Below are 20392 nucleotides of genomic sequence, written 5' to 3' on the forward strand. Positions count from 1 at the left end.
TCTAACGATTTCCTAATATTTTAAATGCACCTGGATGTCTTTAAAATCTGACCGACCTTAAAGATATTTCACGTCAAGAAACGTTCTTACGCAAAAAAAATGTTCGTAAGAGAGCTGCCAGTCAATCCTGATCTGAATATGTTATTAACGAGGGCGGCCGACGGCGAAGAACATTTACGAACAAAAGCTTTGGGAATTCTACGTCAGAACATCGATTCAGATTGACGTCTCTGATTTTATATCATAATACAGATCCCTCTCTCATTTCCTCCTCTTGCTCAATAACAATGGCGAAAGGAGAAAAAATAAATGGCGAAAACCAATCGGACCTTCCCGTAACTGATTCACTGCCATGTATAGCCACTACAGAGGCATGGATGACGCAAAAGCGACCCGCTATATAGTTGGATAATTCACGACAGGTACCGGCTATCTTTGTACCATGGTCGCGGTTACGTCAAACGGCTTGCGCCCCCGTCACCTTCATGCATATACAGTTGCGCCATTCACAATGCAATGCAAGACTGGAGCTCGTCAAAGATCGCAATCTGTTGCTATTCTCGTGGACCCTGTGAAATCGAAGAATCGACCTACTTGGCCTTATGCAAGCTTTGCAGCACGAAGCCAACTAGACGTATACCCATGAGTCAGCTGCGGTTATGAGCGCAGTGAGTTCGTGAGTAGTAATAGTGCGAACGGATTGCGTGCATACGAAAGCGCATTTGTTGCTTAATGTAAAGGTATAAAATATGCTGTCCACGACAGACTTAAAACACGCTATAGGCATTGAAGACATCGGCCCAAATGGCTGGCTTTTGTAGCTATAGTAGACATACTCCCACGTACTGGTCAATACAATGTTTTACTAGGTTTTTCACGCGGACCTCACCGAAGCATCTGAGTCACTTATTCCAAAGCGATCCTTCCTTATTTCAGCTGCATTTGACGTCCCGTAGCGTGTTATGACTCTATCTGTCGAGCATATATGCACGCTGATAATGATGTTGAAGCCACTCCGGCATCACCTATTCGACAGGAGAACGACATCGCGTGCCCTACGAATATGGCGATCACCATTCGTTTGACAAAACTGACTCGTTTGATTGCGCAACCATAACCTTCGAGACCAGAGGTCGTCATTACTGCACTGTACGCAACTTCGACGCTGACGTGTACGTGATAGCGGATAGCTACCGTGGGTATAGCCAAGTGGATAATCAAGCTGCAGCTTGCACCTGCTTGCAGCAAGCAAGCAGGTGGATAAGCAACCCTTTCCCACCTCCGAGCACGCGTTGCACACTGGGTCGCTCAGCTCCCCTTGGAAGGAACCCTCCGTGCTAGGCGTTACGGTGAACCGCAGGGGAAAAAAAAGAAAAAAAGGAGGTGTCCTGAAGAAGTCAAAGGGGGAAATGACATACAGGTATGGAGGAAGAAAAAAAAGTTAGGAGGGAGCATCGCGCAACGCGATTGAAGAAGCCAAGCCTGTCGTCCCAACACGTGATCGCAGGTCAAAGTGCAAGGTTGGTTTTAGTGTTCGCGCTCTGAAGGCAGAGTCACGGCATGGCAGCCGAACAAGCGCGCACCGAATAAAAAACTACTGGCATAGCTACTGGGAACCAAACGTTTCAGCGAATCTGGATTCTTGTTCATTGATCTCGCCGCAAGAGATCACGTGTTAGGCCTCCAATGAGCAAAGGGACTGGCTTCACGGAGCGTTCGCTTGCCAAGGCTGGCTGCATGACGTAATGCTCTCTCCTAACTTTTTCCTCCCTCCATGTATACAGGTGCACGGAAGAGTCGCGTTTCCGTTGCTGTATGCGACACCTGGTTGGATGGAGCATGCGCAGAGCAGCCCCGTCTGGAACGTTTTGTAAAGAAGCTTTTCCGAGACAGAAGCCACCAAAGCTGCATGCGACGGAGCCACTGTATACGCGTTCCTATGCCGGAAAAGGCCCCGGATAACTGTAGGAGTGGAGTGGATCCATTTCGCTTGCAGTCCCGGCGCGTCGTGAATGATTCCGCGCTCGCCCTTCCGCGAGGAGGAGGAGGAGGAGGAAAATTACATTTGTTGTTCCCCTAGAAACTGAGGCCTCAGTTCGGGCCTTTTTCGGCAGGCTCATTCCGCGAGAAAAATTTGTCCGGCGGAGGCCTGTTGGAACGAACTGTACACGGTCATATGCGACTTTCCCTATCGAAGTAACCTTGCACCATATCCTATCATCCTATGTGAGCATATGGGGTTACTACACAAAAACTCGTGTGATCCCCATATACGATTAACATGGCGATATAGCACATATATGGGGCCATGACCCGTGATACATATGGGAACGAGCGGATTTCTATATGGAACGCACTTACGGTTCGCAGGGGTTTATTGGATATGAAGCCTACGGTTTTTTTTTTTTTCGATTAGGTAAAGAAAGGATGACGTTCCATTTCGATGTGATGACAAAATAACAGCGTACATTCCCCACAACACCGAATAGTAATTCCGCAACAAGAGTAATTGAAATCAAATAATGGCGCTTCGCGTTTCGAAGCGACACACGGCCGGGTCATGAGAGAGAGAGAAAATTACACCGCAGCCTATAGCGCTCGGGGCTTACTTCGAACGCACGAGGTACATTAACATGCACCTAAATTGATGTAGTCGAGCGGTTTTTTTTTAATTCTTTTGGATTTTTTTTTTTTTTGCATTACGCACTCGGCGGAATGTGACCGCAGCGACCGGGAACCGAACCCACTACCTCGTGCTCAGCGTCATGACGTCATATCCGCTAAGCCACTGCTGAAGGCTCGAAGCAAGAAGGTAATTTTGCTACCTGTGACGCATACATCGCAATCCTTCGTAGTTAATTTCAACGAGCGCTCGTTTCTCAAATCCAGTGCGCAGCGCTCTAGTAACGCCACTCGCGTTTTTTGCTAATTCAGACCAGTAAAGCCTTAGACCTGCGTCTGCTTTCGGGGTATACTTGAGCGTGGAAAAGTGCTGTGAGCTAGATAGGCGTTGAGCAAGAAATGGGGCATACTGAAGGCCTCTATATATAGTCGCCCCTGAATTTCTTCCCACGACACCGTGACGACGAAATCCTCACGGCCGATCCGTTGTATACCTCAAGCGTGTTTACATATGTAGTACATAACCTAATTAGCTGACCACTATAAAACTGTTCATAGCGGACGCCATACCTTTCACTTTCTTTTTATGTTTCTGTTATTTATCTTGTTCTGAACGGCCAAGAGTGCTTGCTTGCTCCTCATTTCATGGCGTTTATCCGCTACCGGGCAAGCTCATTTCGGTTCTGCCTGTTAGCTCCTTCATATATTCGTCAAATATCGCTCTGCGAGAAGAAATATTCGGTATGCCGGCTGCTGTTTCGGCTGTCACAGTAGTGGACCAACTGGACTCGTTAATTCAGCCCAGTGTCACTTATGTATGGTGTCCCAGCTAACGTTAGCCAAGCTGCGGTGTTTGCTTGTCAGGGCTCTGACGAACGAAACTGTAGATGTTATGATCGTATCTTGCAGTGTGCTTTCTTTTATCGATTTTCTTTTACCCGCTTGGATGGGACACACGGTATACGGGTGTTTCTTTCTTTTTTTATCGTTAACAAGCTTTTTAAAAACCTAGGTTACTTTCAGAGGCGGGCATTATTTACACGAGAAATTAAAATGAATATTTGTCTCATTAGCGAACACAGAGAAGTAGTACATAGTTTAAACAACTGTGCCTTCCATGACTCCATATCCAATAATCACATATATGATCCCATGCAACTACACAGACTTTGTGTCACACGTGATCCTACTCTGACGCGGAGGTCTTTTCTGCTGGACTGGGTACATAATTAGGTCGATGAATAGATGCCTATGACGACTTTGATGACGACAACTATTATGACGACGACTACGATGGCGAAGATAGTGGTGGTGGTCTATGGGGCTTGACGCCTCAAAGCAACAAAAGGACTACTAGAGCGGAGGGCTCCAGATCAGCTTTGACCATCTATAAAGTTATTTCATGTGCTCGAGACAGACAGACAGACAGACAGACAGACAGACAAGATACTTTATTTTGTCCTAAGGGACTACTTTGTCGTATACAGTCGCGGGCCGCACCTGCACCGGGGGCGGAAAACCGTGATCTTCAGCCTTTTCGCAGGCCCTTTGGACAGCCCGAAGCTGAACTTGAAGGGTCGTCGCTCTTGACGGCTTCTTCCCAGTCTTCTTGCCTGTTGAAAGGCGAGTGGACGCGAGCGTTTTTTTTTAATTATTTATTTATCGCAATGCAGCCGGACGAAGCCGAGAACCGACGAACCTACGACCTGGTGATGCAGCAGTACGCCATATATCACTGAGCCACCGTCCAGCTGACAAAGATGATGATGCACGATTGGATGCACGGCTGTTACAAGGCATACGTATTCGTTTACCGATATAGGCAAGGGTCTGATAAGGACGGCTTGCTTTGCCTAGTCTGATTTGAGCGTATATGCGGGTTACAAAAGCGAATTCGACGCCGCGACGACGATGCCTCGAGCATACCCGCATATGATATACTCGACGCAGCCTATAGTGGTACACTAACCGCACACGTTGTCCATTGGCTCTTGTTGTTGTTGATGCCTCAAAACTTGCTTGAACATCCCAACCACTGTTGCACCTTTTACTTTGCTGCATCGAACTATACTTTCGGTGTAGCACGGGTCAAGCATCCATTGTACGGAAGCGGGCAAGCGTGCAGGGACGGCGGTGACGAAGACTTGGTGCGCCTTCCGTGAAAAAGACTAGGGCTTCTTTTATCTCTCTCCCTCTCTTTTTTCTAGAGGTGGCCGGAGAAAATGAAAGAGCGAGCGGGTGGTCACGTGACGGAACCGGGCGTGATTAGTATAAAGGCACGCTTCCGGTCTTTGTCGAGACAACGTGTGCATAGTGGAACGACGTCGTACGCCTATACTATGTAACGTACCTGTCCCTTCGACGATGCGACCTTCAGAACAGGCCGGAGATGGCGTGTTCTTTCCGCGAAACTTTCGACAAAGATTCTTTTTTTTTTTCTTTTCCTTTGTAAAACAATCTGTGCGAGGACATGCTTGCGACAGACGTACGGCAGGACAGAGCGGGCGCGTTCGGGAAATCATTCGCAAGCGTCCACAACCAGAACTTTTAGTGAACCTTCTCACCGGTAACGGTGGTAATTAAAGTGTACCGAGATAAAAGCCCCGTTTGGATGGAAAAACCAAAGGAGTAGACGACAGGAACTCAGATTATAATTGCCTTGTCTAATATATAATTGCAGAGCTACAATCATAAGTTAGAGCAGCTCTTAAAGCCAACCTATGTAAAGGGTATCCCGGCTAACTTTAACCAAGGTGTTCAACGAAAAAAAATTATTGAAAGAACATGGCGCAAGACATGATTTTAAGACCTAGGGTGTTCGGTCACCAGAGGTATGACGCCCGAACTCCATATGTCTTATAATTGTATCTTGTGCGGTGTCATTTTTTTTAATCTTTTTTTTTTTAGTTATAAGTTAGCTGGAACACCCTGTAGTATGTCAACGCATTGTGGCCCCTTGTAAGTTATACAGGCATATTTTACTCTCTTATAATTCTTTGATTTAGGAACTGCTGTTTTCTAAACGCAATCAGGAAGTGAAAGAGGCTTTCCAAATTTGTACAGATCAAGCATGTATAGATCAGGCTCTATTTGTTATCACTGACATAAGAGTGTTCTTTGAGCGTTAACCTTTTTTTTTTTTCGCTGCAACATTCCTGAACGTTAAGATTTTATTTTGTGTTTGTTTCTTTAACGCATAGATGGGGATTGATTGTCGTCGTGCTTCACGAATACTGAAACCGCATTCTGTTAGCGTGATCGGTACACAACGTTCTGGAAATGGGAAGAGCCAAAATATTTAAGGCACTGCGGCGTATACTATAACGTCTGTTTTGCGGCAAGAAATTACACTCAGCGAGGAAATCAGGAAATGTGTGATAACTACTGATGAACTTGTGTAATGAAGAAAATGTTTTAATAATCTGTTCCATTAATTACTAAATGGCTCACGCTGCCACTGTGGCAATATTGAAGGTGGTCAGCGCTCCAGGCATCTGGGCTTCAGTAGAAATTCTGCGGCAAACACTCGTTCTGACGTAACCGTCAGCTATAACTTAACGAGAAATGCGTTAACGTTCCAGTTAATATGACCCCCCCCCCCCCCCCCCCCCCGCCTTACTACCCTAGCACAATGCCCGAGAAAGCTAAGCTAAAGAAATGAAATAATGTGGTTTAGAATGTCAAGGCAATTCCCGGGCTATGTAACACCAATCACCAATGTGGAACAACCAAACAAAATTTACTCTGCACTGCTTTGACTACTTGGGATCGTCACCGAAAGACCTGGTAATTTACCAGAAGAATCAGAATAACGAACGAGGCAACAGGAATCCCGGCAGAAGGTACGGAAAGGTCAACCTGTCTTCTAAAAACGCTATATATCATTCGCGGAGATTGGCTGTTTCTGTATAGTACAATGTTAGCGAAGGCATGTAACGCATGGACTAGCTTCTTTCATTCAAAATCGCGGTATCTGCAGAGAGCCTGCTATTTGTTCAAAGAAACTAGGCATCCGCACGGGCACAGCGTTGTTAGGTGGACGTTCGTTATGGCTGAAGAAAGTTCTTTTACATTTTTTCTTGTCCTTATGAACAAACAAAAGCTGCGAAAGCCCCGCGAGATTTCTTTGTGGACAGAGGCCTGATTTGTTCCTCGTGAACAGTTCCGTTTTGTACGTCGTCACGATGACTTCCTCATGTGCTTTAGTGTCGTGTTCTTTCCTTATCTGAATTTATTGCCCTTATGGCTTTTCCGCGTGAGTGACTTTCTTTATGAACTAGGCTGTGATCTCGCGTCAGTATATATTAGAGGTTACATGAAAGATTATCGGAGGTCATGCGCTGGCTTCACATTAAGCATGAGATCTTAGTCAACAATTCTGTGTCATGTTTTCATAGTAAAGTGAGGCTTACTTTTCTTCTAAGTCATTTTGAAATGTTTTGATTGCTTCTATGTATTTATATCTACATTTATCTCCTTAGCGTTTTATTGTTTAGCTGCGATTCGGGATGGCGGGCTATTCAGTAAGCAAGCTTCGCGATATGTCGCAGTTAATAAACAACAATAATAATAACAACAACAACAACAACAATAACGACGACGAGGACGTCTCAGTGAGCAAAGTGTTTGGACTGTGATCATGCCCTGATAAGCATGCATAGGCATGCGGTGAGTGCCCTTTCCGATTTTTTAGTGGACTCCATAATCTTATGGACTGCCTATAAGTGACATTACGAGTTTTGTCTTCTATACATCAAGCATTCCAATCAAACATTCCAAAGCAATCTAGCATTCCCCCCAAAAATTTTTTCTGGGTGTAAATCCTGGCAAATGTCTATAAATATTGAAGAAAAGCGTATTGCCTTTATCTTCATTACACCGCAAGAAACATCCTCTCAAGTTCCTGCATCGTACCTGCGATGTATCACTTTCGGAGGTCACGCAGTACAAATATTTAGGTCTACATAACTAATGATCTCAGGTGGACTAAACAGTCAGTCAGTTGAAAGTTTGCGCTCGTCCGCGTCTATTACTGTGTCCGTGTTTTTTGTTTGCGCATAACCATTTCCTTTGCATGGACTAAACACATACTCACACGGTGTCAGGAAACGCTAGTCATAAGCAGTTTCTTTTTTCTTTGAAGAACGCTTACTTACTTCGTGAGTCAGGTTGCCTATAAATTTGCAATTATTCATATGTCAGCCTATGCTTGAATAATCTGGGGCCCGTGCACTAAAACTAGCATCAACTTGAACCAGTGTAAAAGAATGTTGTTCCCTTCGTTTATAATAATTTCGAACGTACCTCAATAACACAGTTATAAAAATTGAACCCTTAGCGCAAAAATAAATCGTAAATCTCGACTAAAATTCATCTACCAATCTGTTAAAGGACACTATAAGACTTACATTACAAAAATTATCTACTTTTCTTCCTGTTGCACCACAAGGCAATGACACGAGCTCACTATAACGCCTTTTCGAACTAAAAGCAACAGTTTCCACTATTCTTTTCTTCCGCGAACTGTCATTGATAGGAATGGTCTAACAAACATTCAAGTCCTACAACCTACAATAACATTATTGGTATCGCATTTAGTTTAGTGAAAGTTCTTTTTTCTTTTTGGCGTGACACTGAAGTGTGTTTCGTTTGTGCTGGCTACTTTTTTTTTCTTTTAACTTGCTGTAATCTGTAGTTACTTTCTGATGTGCTATATGCAACCTATATTTTAACCTATGTATTTCCCACCCAGCTAAAATTCTCCATGGGAATTGCAGTGTAAATAAATTAAATAAAAAATATGTTGTGCTGACTCTTTTATCGAGTTGATGTCTCGACCGTGTTGTTATTGCGTACATGTATATGAAAAGACTTGTATAGACTATTTCAGTACTATTGGACTAGCTTTCGGGGCTGGTACCCGTAGCGAAACTATTTGTGTGCTTGTGTTCGTGTGTGTTTGGCGCTTGGTTGACATTTTCTGCTTCCTTTCTTTTATTAAATATTGCACAAGTAACAAATTAGGAATTTTATTATAGCCGGCTATATATAGCGTAACGTACCTTCACGTGTTTTACATCTAAACAACAACGAGAAGAACAATACATTGTCATGTTGCTGTGGCTGTTTTGCCAGGTTTCCGCTTAACAAGAAAGCCTAAGAAGTCAAATGCGTTTTGCACCGACAGGCACCAACCGCACGTGCTGGACGCCCTGCCCCGCGCTCTAAGCAGTGCGTTCTTCCTTTCCTCCTCGGGACATTTGAAACTCGTCAAGAGCGCCTTTCGGCGTATTCGGCCAAGCTCTCTGAAGAAGGCGGCCCCTGCAGCATCGTTCGGCGCAAAGCCTCGCTCTCCGAGCACAACGGCAGGCCTTCGGTGCGTTTGCCCCCGATTTCATTCCAAAGAAGTACACAGAATCGATGCCTGCGCTTCGTGAAAGAGCGCGAGAAATGCTCGAGGAACGAAGTCGACGAGCAACGTTTTATGACATCCGCGAAAGGCATCCCATATTGGCTGAGGAAAGTCGCGTTATTGGCGATCCGGGTGTATGTATAGATGGTTTTCGCTTCGCCCAAACAGCCGAGCTATAAAATAAGCAATCAGCTGCCGAACTCTGTTGGAGGCCATCATCATCCACGGCGCATCGCGGAATGCCAAAGGAGACGAGAGCGCGCGATTCGGCGAGTCCGGTGTGATCGCTGGTAATGGTGCGCTCGCCAGGTTTGAATGGCTTCGCGCTCAGTGCCAGTGAACCCTACAGAAAGGACATCTCTCGCAAGCATCCTGTGTACGCGTGTCAACTGCTGGAGTCCCCAGAAGGAACTCGGGCACAGGCGTCAACTGGAACTGCCAGTATGTAGGAATGATGGGCGGCACACGAATTCGCCTAAGCTTTGTTCTTCCAATTTTAAACGACTCTGTCATTTGCAAATTCATCATATTCAACAGGAAAAGAAGGTAAAGCAGGCTCAACTGGTGTTAACGTCTACGTAATGTAGATGTGACTACGTAGGCGTTGTTTATTGTTTTTGTGATACCAACTTACCCAAGTTGGCGTCAATAAGGTCCATTGAACAGTGGCATATACAGGATGTCCCAACTATCACGCACCAAGATGAAAAAAATATGCAAATGCCACGTAGCTGGACAGAACCAATGTAATGGTGTTTGCCGTCACTTGGAGATACCCAGATTATTTTTTTGCACTCCCCCTAATGAGATAATTAGTTGGAGATAGTTAGATTATTCTTCTTGCATTACGCCTAATTAGAACATGAGTCTTAATTAATCAATCACCTTCTGAAACATTAAATTAGATTAACAGTGTCAACAACGAGAAAATTGTACAGCAACATGACAAACCCCCGACACAGCTTTCTGTTACTCAATACGTGCTACATAAAGGCGTTTTTCCGAGCATGAAAGAAGCCCGTGAATACACGCAAAGTGCCTCGAGCGGCCAGTAGCAGCGGCAATTTTGCGCTATCAACAGCGATAAGGTCGCCACCACCTTTCCTGATTACAGGAGCAATAATGACGATCTCTACGAAAGACGTTATAATACGGAGGAAAATACAAAGTAGACGTTATTTCAGGTAAAAGCCACGTTTCACTTAAGAGGAAGCTTTAGCTCGGGGCTCCTATCTGAGTACATGGGAATGGAGAAATTGTTTTTCTCGGCAACCTCTGCACCAAATGTGATGACGTTTGCTGCATTTATAAGAAAAAGTTAAAATCTAGTGACGGTTGGTAACGAATTGTTTTTATTTAGGCCATCGATCTTTTTATAAATACTTTTATGAAGAATGCGAAATTATTAGGTTTACAACTGTGTAACTCAGCAATAAAAAATGATACCGCAATTCTGTTAATTGCATCTAACAGTACATATTAAACCGGACACATTTGGTGTATTATACATGGGGCTCTCAAGTACACCACTAATATGTGAGTAGCACTTTTGCAGAACCTTCGTAAACATTGTAACAAATCCGTGTAAGATATAAATTAATATATAAAATTTGTCCGCTTTAGATTTTCTGGCGGATGCAATTTACAGAACTGCGATATCTGTTCTTGGTGCAGAGTTGCGATTCTGTAAACTTTGTGCTTCATGCTCCTTTTTTTTTTCAACTTCTTAAAACTTCTTTAAAAAATTGGCCATAAATCGGAATACCGCTTCAAATAGTCACTAGAATTTATTTATTTTTTCTCTCAAATGCCGCAAATTTTATTACAATCGGCCAAGGGGGTTAACTCAGAAAAGCGTTTCTGCGTTTTACATGTATATTTGAATAGGCGGGTGTCGGAGTTGAGGCCGAGCTAAAACTTAAAATATTGGAGGATGAGCAGAAGAAACAGTAATGAAAAAAAATCAATCCCTTTGATGTGTAGGCCTCGAATATTTTGGCAGAAGGTGCATACGTCCACTGCGTCACTAATATGTCACTCTCCTTTTGTACCATCCCTCACTGCCTCCTCTTCTTGCAGCTCCTATAATCAATCAATCGATCATTTATTTGCCATGCGCAGGAACAACAATAAGGTCTAAATAGAAAATAAAAACAAAAATAGAAAAGAAAAACAAAAGTAGAAACAATTACTAAAAAGAACAATTTTGAAAGGAAGACAGTACATACCACAAGGCTTGGGTGAATAGAACAGAAAAAGGAGGAGAAGGGCAGTTGAACAATATGTGCAACTATGGCACAAGAACGCCAAGCTCGGGAAAGAACAATGACAGCGAGTTATGAAAAAAATATCGAGGTCATGAAAATAAACGTTATAAAGACTCAGTATTCTGTGGACGGTTGAGTGTTGGTGATGACAGGCACGAACATGGAAAGGTCTATGTTCTCTGGTGATCTTCCGCGGAATACGAAACATGATGCAACTGAGGAGTTCGGGGCAGGTGAAGATTTCGCGAAGTAGTATGAAAAGAAACAGAAGGTCAGCGCGATTACGTCGGCAGCGAAATAAGGGCAATGACAACATTCCAACAATGCTAGAGCAAGGCCCAGCGTCCGCATTAGCAAAGCGGTGATATATATGCTTAGAAACTTTTTTTCTGAAACTTTTATTCTGGACGCGATCTATAATATTACTATCTAGAAATGTTATTCAAGATGACCGACGCGTATTTGAGCTGACGAAGACAGATTGTTGTGTACAACTTGCGGACAGGGGTAGGAGATTTGATCAGAAATCTGATCAAATTTTCAAATCAAATTCGCCTCTGGCGAGTGATAGCGAAGCCAGGCGCTATGTGTATATACGCATCCACTAGCGATGTGCTGACCATCGAAATGAGTGTTGCTAGACACTTAAGTGTATTACTCGTAAAAAGGTCGATAGAAAATAAAAATATATACCGGATGTTTTTCTTTTGAACGTTAAGAGAATTTTTTTTAATCGTCAGTGGACATTCAGCAGAGATCCACTTATTGAGCTGGAATACTCGAAGAGGTATATGCATTACTTACACTGGAAATCAATACGCCCAATTTACTGATCAACAAATTATTTCAGTGCACATATTGCAGTACACGAATTGAAGCCAGTGATTTCACAAGGCAAATCCTTGGAACACATTTTGAAACTAGCACCAGTTTTAAGGTAAGTGCAGTCAAACTTGTCAAAAACAGTGACCTGTTGTTTCACTTACTTTTTTTTTAACAAGACGTAATTGAAGTTCAAAAGTTAATATAGCACTAATGCATTTCACCGCAAACTTTGAGAACGCATATCTGGAAACTGGTGGCATCCTCACAATTCGTTCCAAGTGGATAATTACTTTAGAAGTCATCGGCTACAATTCGTAAATTTCAACATGTGTCGTAAAGATCATTAGTTGAAAAGGGAATTAGTAAACATTGTTAATTATTCAAATATTCACTTTAATATTTTGTGCAAATAATATCTGCCTATGTGAGTAATCTCGCTCAAGAATTGGAATTGTCCTACACATCACGGGTGACTTTAAAAAAAAAATATGTTAACAATAAAACAAAGCACTCTGTGTATACTATGCAGAAGAAAGCACAGATGGGTGTCTTCCGATCGTTTTATTCGTGCAGAGGAAGCACATTTTGCAGCAAGAGTGAGAACAACAAATGGAACTGAGGGGTCCGGTTCTTTAGCAACGACAGTAAGAAGTCAACAGATCATGAGGGCGAGAAAAGAACAGGGCAAATTATTTGTTTTCTGAGTGCACAAATCCCCGAAGATGGGGTTTTAATTCTGCAGGCGCGATGGTTCACCTGACCGGGTCACTGTCGCTAATTCATCGGTACCATGAGGCTGGGCGTACACATGAGCAGACCATGTGGGTCCTCTCCACGGTGGTACGCGCATGCGCACATCGATGAGTCAGCGTTCCTCTAATCAGGCGCATTGCTGAAAGGTTTGTCTCCACCTTTCATCATCACCATTCATCATTTCCGGCGACATACACTACCTGCCTAAGGTTCCCGATCCATAATCAATAAATCAACGCGGTCCCCGAACACACCACTGTCCTTCCATAGCAAGAATGACTCGTCGTTCAGGCAAATGCCGTGAAGTCGTTCTTCGCCTCGCAGAGTTCCACGCCCTTTTTCTCTTCGAACCACCTTTCTTCTTTCTCTGGAGCGATTGACCCACTCGCTCGCTTCTACGGCTGCACGCACACGTATCCAGTGCTTTCTTCAGCCGAGTTCAGCCCATTCGTGTTCTTGCTTCTCGGTTAATGAACACGTCTTGGTTACGAAAAACGCCATAACACTTTCGAAGAGAGGCACTACAGGAGCGTCTATGAGCACGGACTATTACAGCGAACGACCAAACGTGCGAACAAGGGCCGCCCGCTTCAGCGCCAGCGTTCCGTGGCTCGAACTGGAAGATGCGAAAGGTCACGGAGCCGTTCTCTGAACTATACAGTCTACCCGACTCTCGCTTCTTTCTTTAGAAGACTTTACACACACACACGCTTTCGATCACGTGCACCTTGAAACCGAGAATCCATCGGCGTGTTATGCGCGCACAACAGCTGCCTCTCCTCGACGCTTCCCAGGGGTACATAGGGGAAGGGCCACGAAGCCGGCCATCACCATTTGACTGGACAAGAGGCGGCACTCATATATGACCGGCGCCATTACGAAACGCACCGTTTCTTTTCTCTATGGTCGACGGGAGGCCCAATAGCAATCGTCGAGGCGGTATTTATAAGTCCATTGTTGCAACGCGCGTAATGTCGTCGCCCTACTACCTCCGTCGGCCCCGTATTCTCCGGCTCTCGATGGTCCGCCTGCAGAACACAATGGCCGCCGCGTTGAACGCGGGTTCTTCACGGCGTGGGGCGGATTCCGGACGAGTGTTCGTTCGCTAGAGGCACGTGACACTTCCCTGCAGGTGCGACTCGGCTCGCCTCAAGAAGATGAGAAAAAAACAAGAAAACTGCGGGCCATTCGGCTGCGTGTCGCTTCAGCGCGGCCGGGCATAATTAACCTTGTTTCTAGGCTTTGACTGAGAGAAGGGACGGACGGCCTCCGCGGTGAGTCAGTCATACGCGTGAGAACAAACGGCTGTCAGAGTTGTAGTCTTCAACGACGATGACGTTTTAAATCACTATGCGGAGTGACGGACGTGCAGACACGTAGAAATCCGGAGCGATGGTGCCGAAATGGAGACCTTAAAGCTTGAGCTAGAGAACAGACGATACGCAACAAATTCCGTTAGCAGGCTTTCCCAAGAACCCCACGTGCCCTATCCAAGATGGCCGACAACCCGCTACAGTGTAACACTGTTGAAGCTCAGAGACGCCTTCCGGAAGCTTGGATAAGTGCAAGGAACGAAGGACGCACCGAAGATTGTGGCGACAGTCCGCGCTGTGAAGGCTTGGTTACGATTCTTGTCGGATGTGTGCATTCTTGATTAAGTTAGACGAGACTGGTGGTGTTGGGAGAAGCGCACTTGCGGAATTTATCGCTACAGTTTAACTTCACGCTAGCTAGCTGAAAAATTGTCGAGAGCTCAAATGGTGTCATCTAGCCGGGTGTTGCGTGAGAATGAAGGAATAGGAAACTCACTGTCATCAGTTCATGCCTTCAGCAACTTCACCAACGCACACGACACCATTGCGAATCACCTGCCCCACACACTCATCTGTGATCCCTAGCTGCAAGAGACGGACGACGCAAATATGCTGTGCGCCAGATTTGTGCCTCCTACAGCGTGCTCTCTGAGGGTGAGGGGCATTGTGCCTTCTTCCTCTCTCCCTCCTTTGCGCATCCCTACACGTCGTTGGGGCCACCATACTACGGCTTTCGTTTGATTTGTTATTGTTTTTTCCTTTAAATGTTAGACTCCATAAATTTTGGCTAAATGGAGCCCCTGAAGCCCGCCGGAATTACACATTTCTGCAGCAAACGGTTTACAAGAGCACAGTTGGCTACGTTGCCCAGATACTATTATCAGGATTTCCTCGTAAGCTAGCAAAAAGTGTGACTGAGCAAGTAGGGGCAACTTATGGTATATAACAGATCATCAGCGCGAGCAAAACTCAAGCTAGGACAGAGAAAACGACAGAACGAGCGTTGACTTTAACTGCGTTTGTCCGAAATCAGCGCTCGTCCTGTTGTTTTCTTCATCCTTGTCTTTTGATCGACTGATGATCTGTTACAATATTCACTCGCAAGGTTATGAACTGCATGGGCGTATACTAATTGCCGCCACATTCTTCAGCGCAGTGTAAGGATGCGAACACAAATTATTGAAAGGTACACTCTTCTTAGGCGCTGTCCATATGGTGACTGTGAGTCCATGACGCATCACAGACGAAAACCCTGCGGAAAATGCGCACCGAGTGAGGTAACCAGAGCCGGTGGACTGCCTACCAATATAAAGCCAGCATTGACGACAGCGCCACCGCATCTTCGTGACGTCACGGGGTGAAGCAGGTCTATAGGCAACAAGTAGCTGTAACTTATCGGACCGTATTGGTGCCATTACAATCCTATCGGTCATCAATACATGTCACCTATTGCACCCTAATGCTACCAATATAATCCGATTAAAGCCCACACGGTTCCCATACTTTACCAATAGAACCTATAGGACTGCTATATTTGACCAATAGAAAATTCTATTGGTATTTTTGCTAGGGATATACCTACACAAAGCAAATAAGCGACAGCTTGCATTTAGCAATTTGCGAGTAGAAATGTTCATTCGACCTAGCTGGTTAAGTGCTTATTTCCTATTCGTACCCACCCAACGTCAGGAGCCACCAAGATCATCGGTACGCGTTGGGAATTGGAAAGTAAACAACCTCAATTGGTCAATTATTTCCAGCTGGAAATAGTTTTAGCACAACGTCACCATTGCACCACGGAATTCAACTCGACCGACGAACTCAACGAGGCAAACAAAGCTTTCAAACTCGTCACGGGATGTCTGGAAACCCGCAATGCACACGTGGTTGTCTCTAGTCGTTACACATCAGTTTACTTCAAGCCGCAAACGAAGCATGCAGTGCTGCTAGAGAAGAATACATCAGGGGCATTGCGGAAAGAATACGGATATTTGAAAGTTAACTCCGAGTTATTTGGCCGATCTGTTGACATTCTAAGATGCGGCAACTACAATTAGACAAGGGAAAGGATAGCATCTTGGGAAGAAGATAATGAAAGACGGTGCTTTTTATCTTATCCGGATGGCGGAGGTCTTTTGGAGTTGCAGCCGACACTAACTGTAAACACGTTCTATTTCAATGAGGAAATATGTAAATTGCAAAAAAAAATAATAAAAGAAAAATTCATGCAGATCCAATGCGCATGTTGGAATCTATGCGAAGCGAAGTTTAAGTAAAGCCGTTAATTAAATGCTTCACAGCTATCGGCGATGCACACAATTCGGTGACGACAGGCGTATGCACAGAAAAGCACGACACGTGTCAAGCAACGTCTAGGGATCCTGTACCGCTTGTGTCAAAGTGGGACATGTGCATTCTGAAGGATTGGCCAAGAACCCAGTGAAACATGTACTGAGTGGCTAAATAAAAAAAAAATGAAATAAATCAAAGAATCCGTTGCCTATAATTCACCATTCCATTGACAGGTCGGTGTGGTTCAGAGATGTTTCTGAGTCGATATTAAACGCGCACGCTTTACGTAGGAAGTTATTATTTCGTTACGCAGAACAGAGCTGGAAATATGTGCTCAGTATACACGCTTTATATGAACCCCATCAAGAGTACGTCATAACCATTGCATATACAGTCGAACGTCTCTACAACGAAGAGCTTGAGGCTTCAGGAATCATCTGTTACACTTCGTTTAAATGTTGCGCGCCGCACAGCTCACAATAGAATTGGGACAGAATTATTCGTTCGTTATACAGGTCATTTCATTGTAGAGGAGTTCGTTGTATATAGGCGCCTCGACTGTATATCCACAAATACATTCGGCAAGACAGCAGCAACGGTCAGGTAAGTCTGGGATGGCTCGCAAGATTCGCTTTAAACGAAAACTTGCATTGTGTCAAAAAGGACACTGGGCGATGCAGCTGTCAACGTTAATTAGTCTGCGCTAATTATCGTAACTATGCATTGTCGAGGTTTGTAGGTAACACTGGGTCCGGAACCGAAACCGCATATGCCACGCGTATGTGCCATGGAAGATCGAAAAAAAAAAAATATTCGCTAAACCACGTTTTTATTCGAGACACTTAGACACGTATTACGTACCAATTCTTTTCATTCTTTTTCGCCGATTATCATTGGTTCGCAAAGAAGTGGCGCTCCCACTATCGCTGGGATCGGCCGCTCGGAGGGACGGATGACAAGAAATGATCAGAATTGGACGTAAAGAATCCTTACATCCCCCATAGTTCGCGATTTCGGTCCAATAAAAGGTTTGAGAATAATACGGGACCACGAAATCTCGCACGACGAAAGTACCGGCATTCGGTTCCGATTTAGTCTTAGCATAAATGTTGAACCCACTTCATACGTGAACATGCAGAAAGAGGTCCTTTAGAACAAAGCTGATGTGGGGCCTCTCACACACAAAAAAAGAACAAAAAAGAAACAGAAATTTATTATAGAAGTGCGAATTGCGCATGAGACTAAACCATTCGCAAAAATCTCGGAGAAAAATAATATCGCGAGAACTAGACTATATATTATCTTTCCGCGCCTTCTGAACACACACTCGATTTCAAATAAATCATGCTGGAAGAAAATGGTATGAACTAGAAAACTGGAGCAATGAAATAATAAACAATAGTATCGTTATTTATTTTTCTAATCTACATTTCGCCACATACATCGCCCGTGAGATAATGGTACGCACATTAACAGTGTGTGCTAATTGTAGTTAGTACAGATCGAGTAAACGTGTTCTAAAGGTTCGCGATATTGTTCGAAGCTCCGCTACAATCGCCGGTACAACTTATTATTCTTTTTTTTTTTTCTCGCAGCGGTAAACAGTTTTTGCATATTGTGGCACATTGATTACTAGATTCGATTTACTAGCACAAAAATGTATAGATTCCACAACACACACCCACAAGGGCCGGGGCCGGATTAACCACACACTGATCGAGACATGAGATTACTCGCGAGAAATAAAAAAAAAAGAACTGAAAAAGCAAGAAAATCAATATAATTGATGTGGAATCGCCGGGCCCAGTGACAAAACCTTGCCGGCCGTGACACTGAAATGTACGTCTCTCGTAAGGACGTCCGTGGATATCCGTTCCAGGCTTTCAATTTACGCGTGAGAAATATGACGTTGATGATATGTTCGAATTCTTCGAAGGATCTCTTCTCGAATTCTAAAAAAAAAAAGAAAAGTGCCTATCATGTTTCCTGTTAGCACCATAGGACTCTATGTATTTTCATATAAGTTTATAACTAATTAATTAAAAGTTTTAATTCGTCTCACAAAGACCTGGCGGAGGAACGACTGACAGCCTAGCTATAGAGTGACAAGTAAACGATATGTGACTTAGCTGTCGTATCTTGAAGTTGCCTACCATGCGCTGCCATACATGGCATAGCACGCGAAAGAAACTTATTGTTTCGTTTCTTGCACTACATGACATGTGCTACTTAATAAAAAAAATTTGCAAGCAAGCGGAATCAAATATATCTGTACGCAACTGCGGCAGCAGTGGCTGCATTGTCCACGACTGATGGTGCAAACATACGAGACATTGAATCTATTGCAGCGAAATTACATTGTCCTCTGCAGGCATCACATATGTGCGATAGATGCTGGTGACATTTTCAATATGCGACCGTTGTTAGGATAGTGTCATTCAGTGATTTAGCCCATACAAGGCTACCACGACCATACGGTGTCGTAGAATATGAAATTGTAAAGTTTTAGTAAAAACCATTCAAAAAAGCCTTGCCACGAAGCTGCGATGTGGGTAGGATGTCCTTTGCGTGCTTACATAGCAGGGATGAATGCAGAAAGTTCGGCCTAACTATAGTGTTAAGGACAACCGGATCTATATGGTAAGGATATCGACATCTTAGGAATGGATATGAATCCGCAGTAACACTGCGTGTCCGGGAAGGCGTTGCGTATCGCAGAGACCAGCCTGAAGATTAAAGCGGCGTTTAATACATCGGGAAGCAAGTACATTATGATTGCAAGCGTGAATCAGAATCCTGATTAAACTGCCACCTGAATATCTGTGAAAGAGGCATGGCGTATCGAAGCATGGTCCAGCTAATTCATTTTACCGCCTAATTTCGCGATGCTTCCCAAGATATGTTATGCACGTTTATTTTACTTTGTTATTATGATCTGCCGCATTGTTATCATTACTAAAGTACCGCGAGATCACGAATCATCTTAATTAGCGTAACGCAGCCGTGTCAAAGTTCGCATTGTACGCTACCACCTGACACTCGCAACGCCTACCACTAGGGTGATACGGATACAACGAAATTCCCGATTAAGCGGTCTTCGGCTAGCCGGCTTAGTCTACTTCGAGGCTCGTTTCCACAAGAGCGTGACGGGAAACACGCCACAATAACTTAGTGCGAAGAGCTAGCTTGCCGCCAGGAAGACCGATTGTCTCAAAATATCGTATCCGTTCGTCCGACGCACTCGGGCGAACGAGAGAAAGGAACGTAAAGTGTGGCGGCGGTACTCACGAACGTGACGAAAGATAGGAGGAAGAAGAAGACGTTGGCTGTCGTTCGTAAAAATCCCATGGCGGCAGGAGCGTGCTGGCGCCGAGGAGCGCGTCTGTCACCGAAACCAAAACATCACTGGCGCGGAGATGCAGCGGACGGCCGAATGCTCGCCACCGGACCGAGCGCCGCCGTGCCGTGCCGAAAGCGAGGGCAAACAAGTTTTGAATGCTTTCCTCCGTCAACGCGTCCCGCTGCAACCAAGTATCAAAGGAAGAGTAGGGTACAGCCCTTTCAAACCCCTCACCCCCGTTCTCCTCACCCGTCCGGTGGAAATACGCATGCGCTGTTCACAAGGAGAGAGGAAGGGGAACCGCCGGCCTAGTGCGCATGCGTCGTACGTGCCGGCACGTCGTCTGCTACTTTCGGATTGACGGCGCGCCAGCCTGTTGCAGCGCATTACGAAATCTTACCGCGCCCCAAAGTTGGTAGCTAGCTTTTGCCTCATTGAATATAGACAAATTGAACAATACACCCTGCAATTAGAGCTACCTAGCTCAATTGTTTTCTGAGTAAGGCTCAATAGTTATCAGCATCCCCTTGTAGAAAGGAACGGCGAACAGCTCGTACATCAACCGCCC

At 44.6% G+C, this 20392-nt stretch overlaps 1 protein-coding gene across 1 annotated transcript in view; it reads right to left on the reverse strand.

The window, feature by feature from the left end:
• Window positions 1-20008, reverse strand: part of LOC119465820 (CD82 antigen-like) — a 94339-nt gene extending 74331 nt beyond the window's left edge. The window contains exon 1 of the mRNA XM_037726294.2: window positions 19773-20008. Within this exon, the coding sequence (XP_037582222.1) occupies window positions 19773-19832 (60 nt within the window). The 5' untranslated portion in view covers window positions 19833-20008. The remainder of the gene's footprint in view (window positions 1-19772) is intronic.
• Window positions 20009-20392: the final 384 nt, after the last annotated feature.

This window comes from Dermacentor silvarum, chromosome 10, assembly GCF_013339745.2.
Source record: "Dermacentor silvarum isolate Dsil-2018 chromosome 10, BIME_Dsil_1.4, whole genome shotgun sequence".
Taxonomy (NCBI): domain Eukaryota; kingdom Metazoa; phylum Arthropoda; class Arachnida; order Ixodida; family Ixodidae; genus Dermacentor; species Dermacentor silvarum.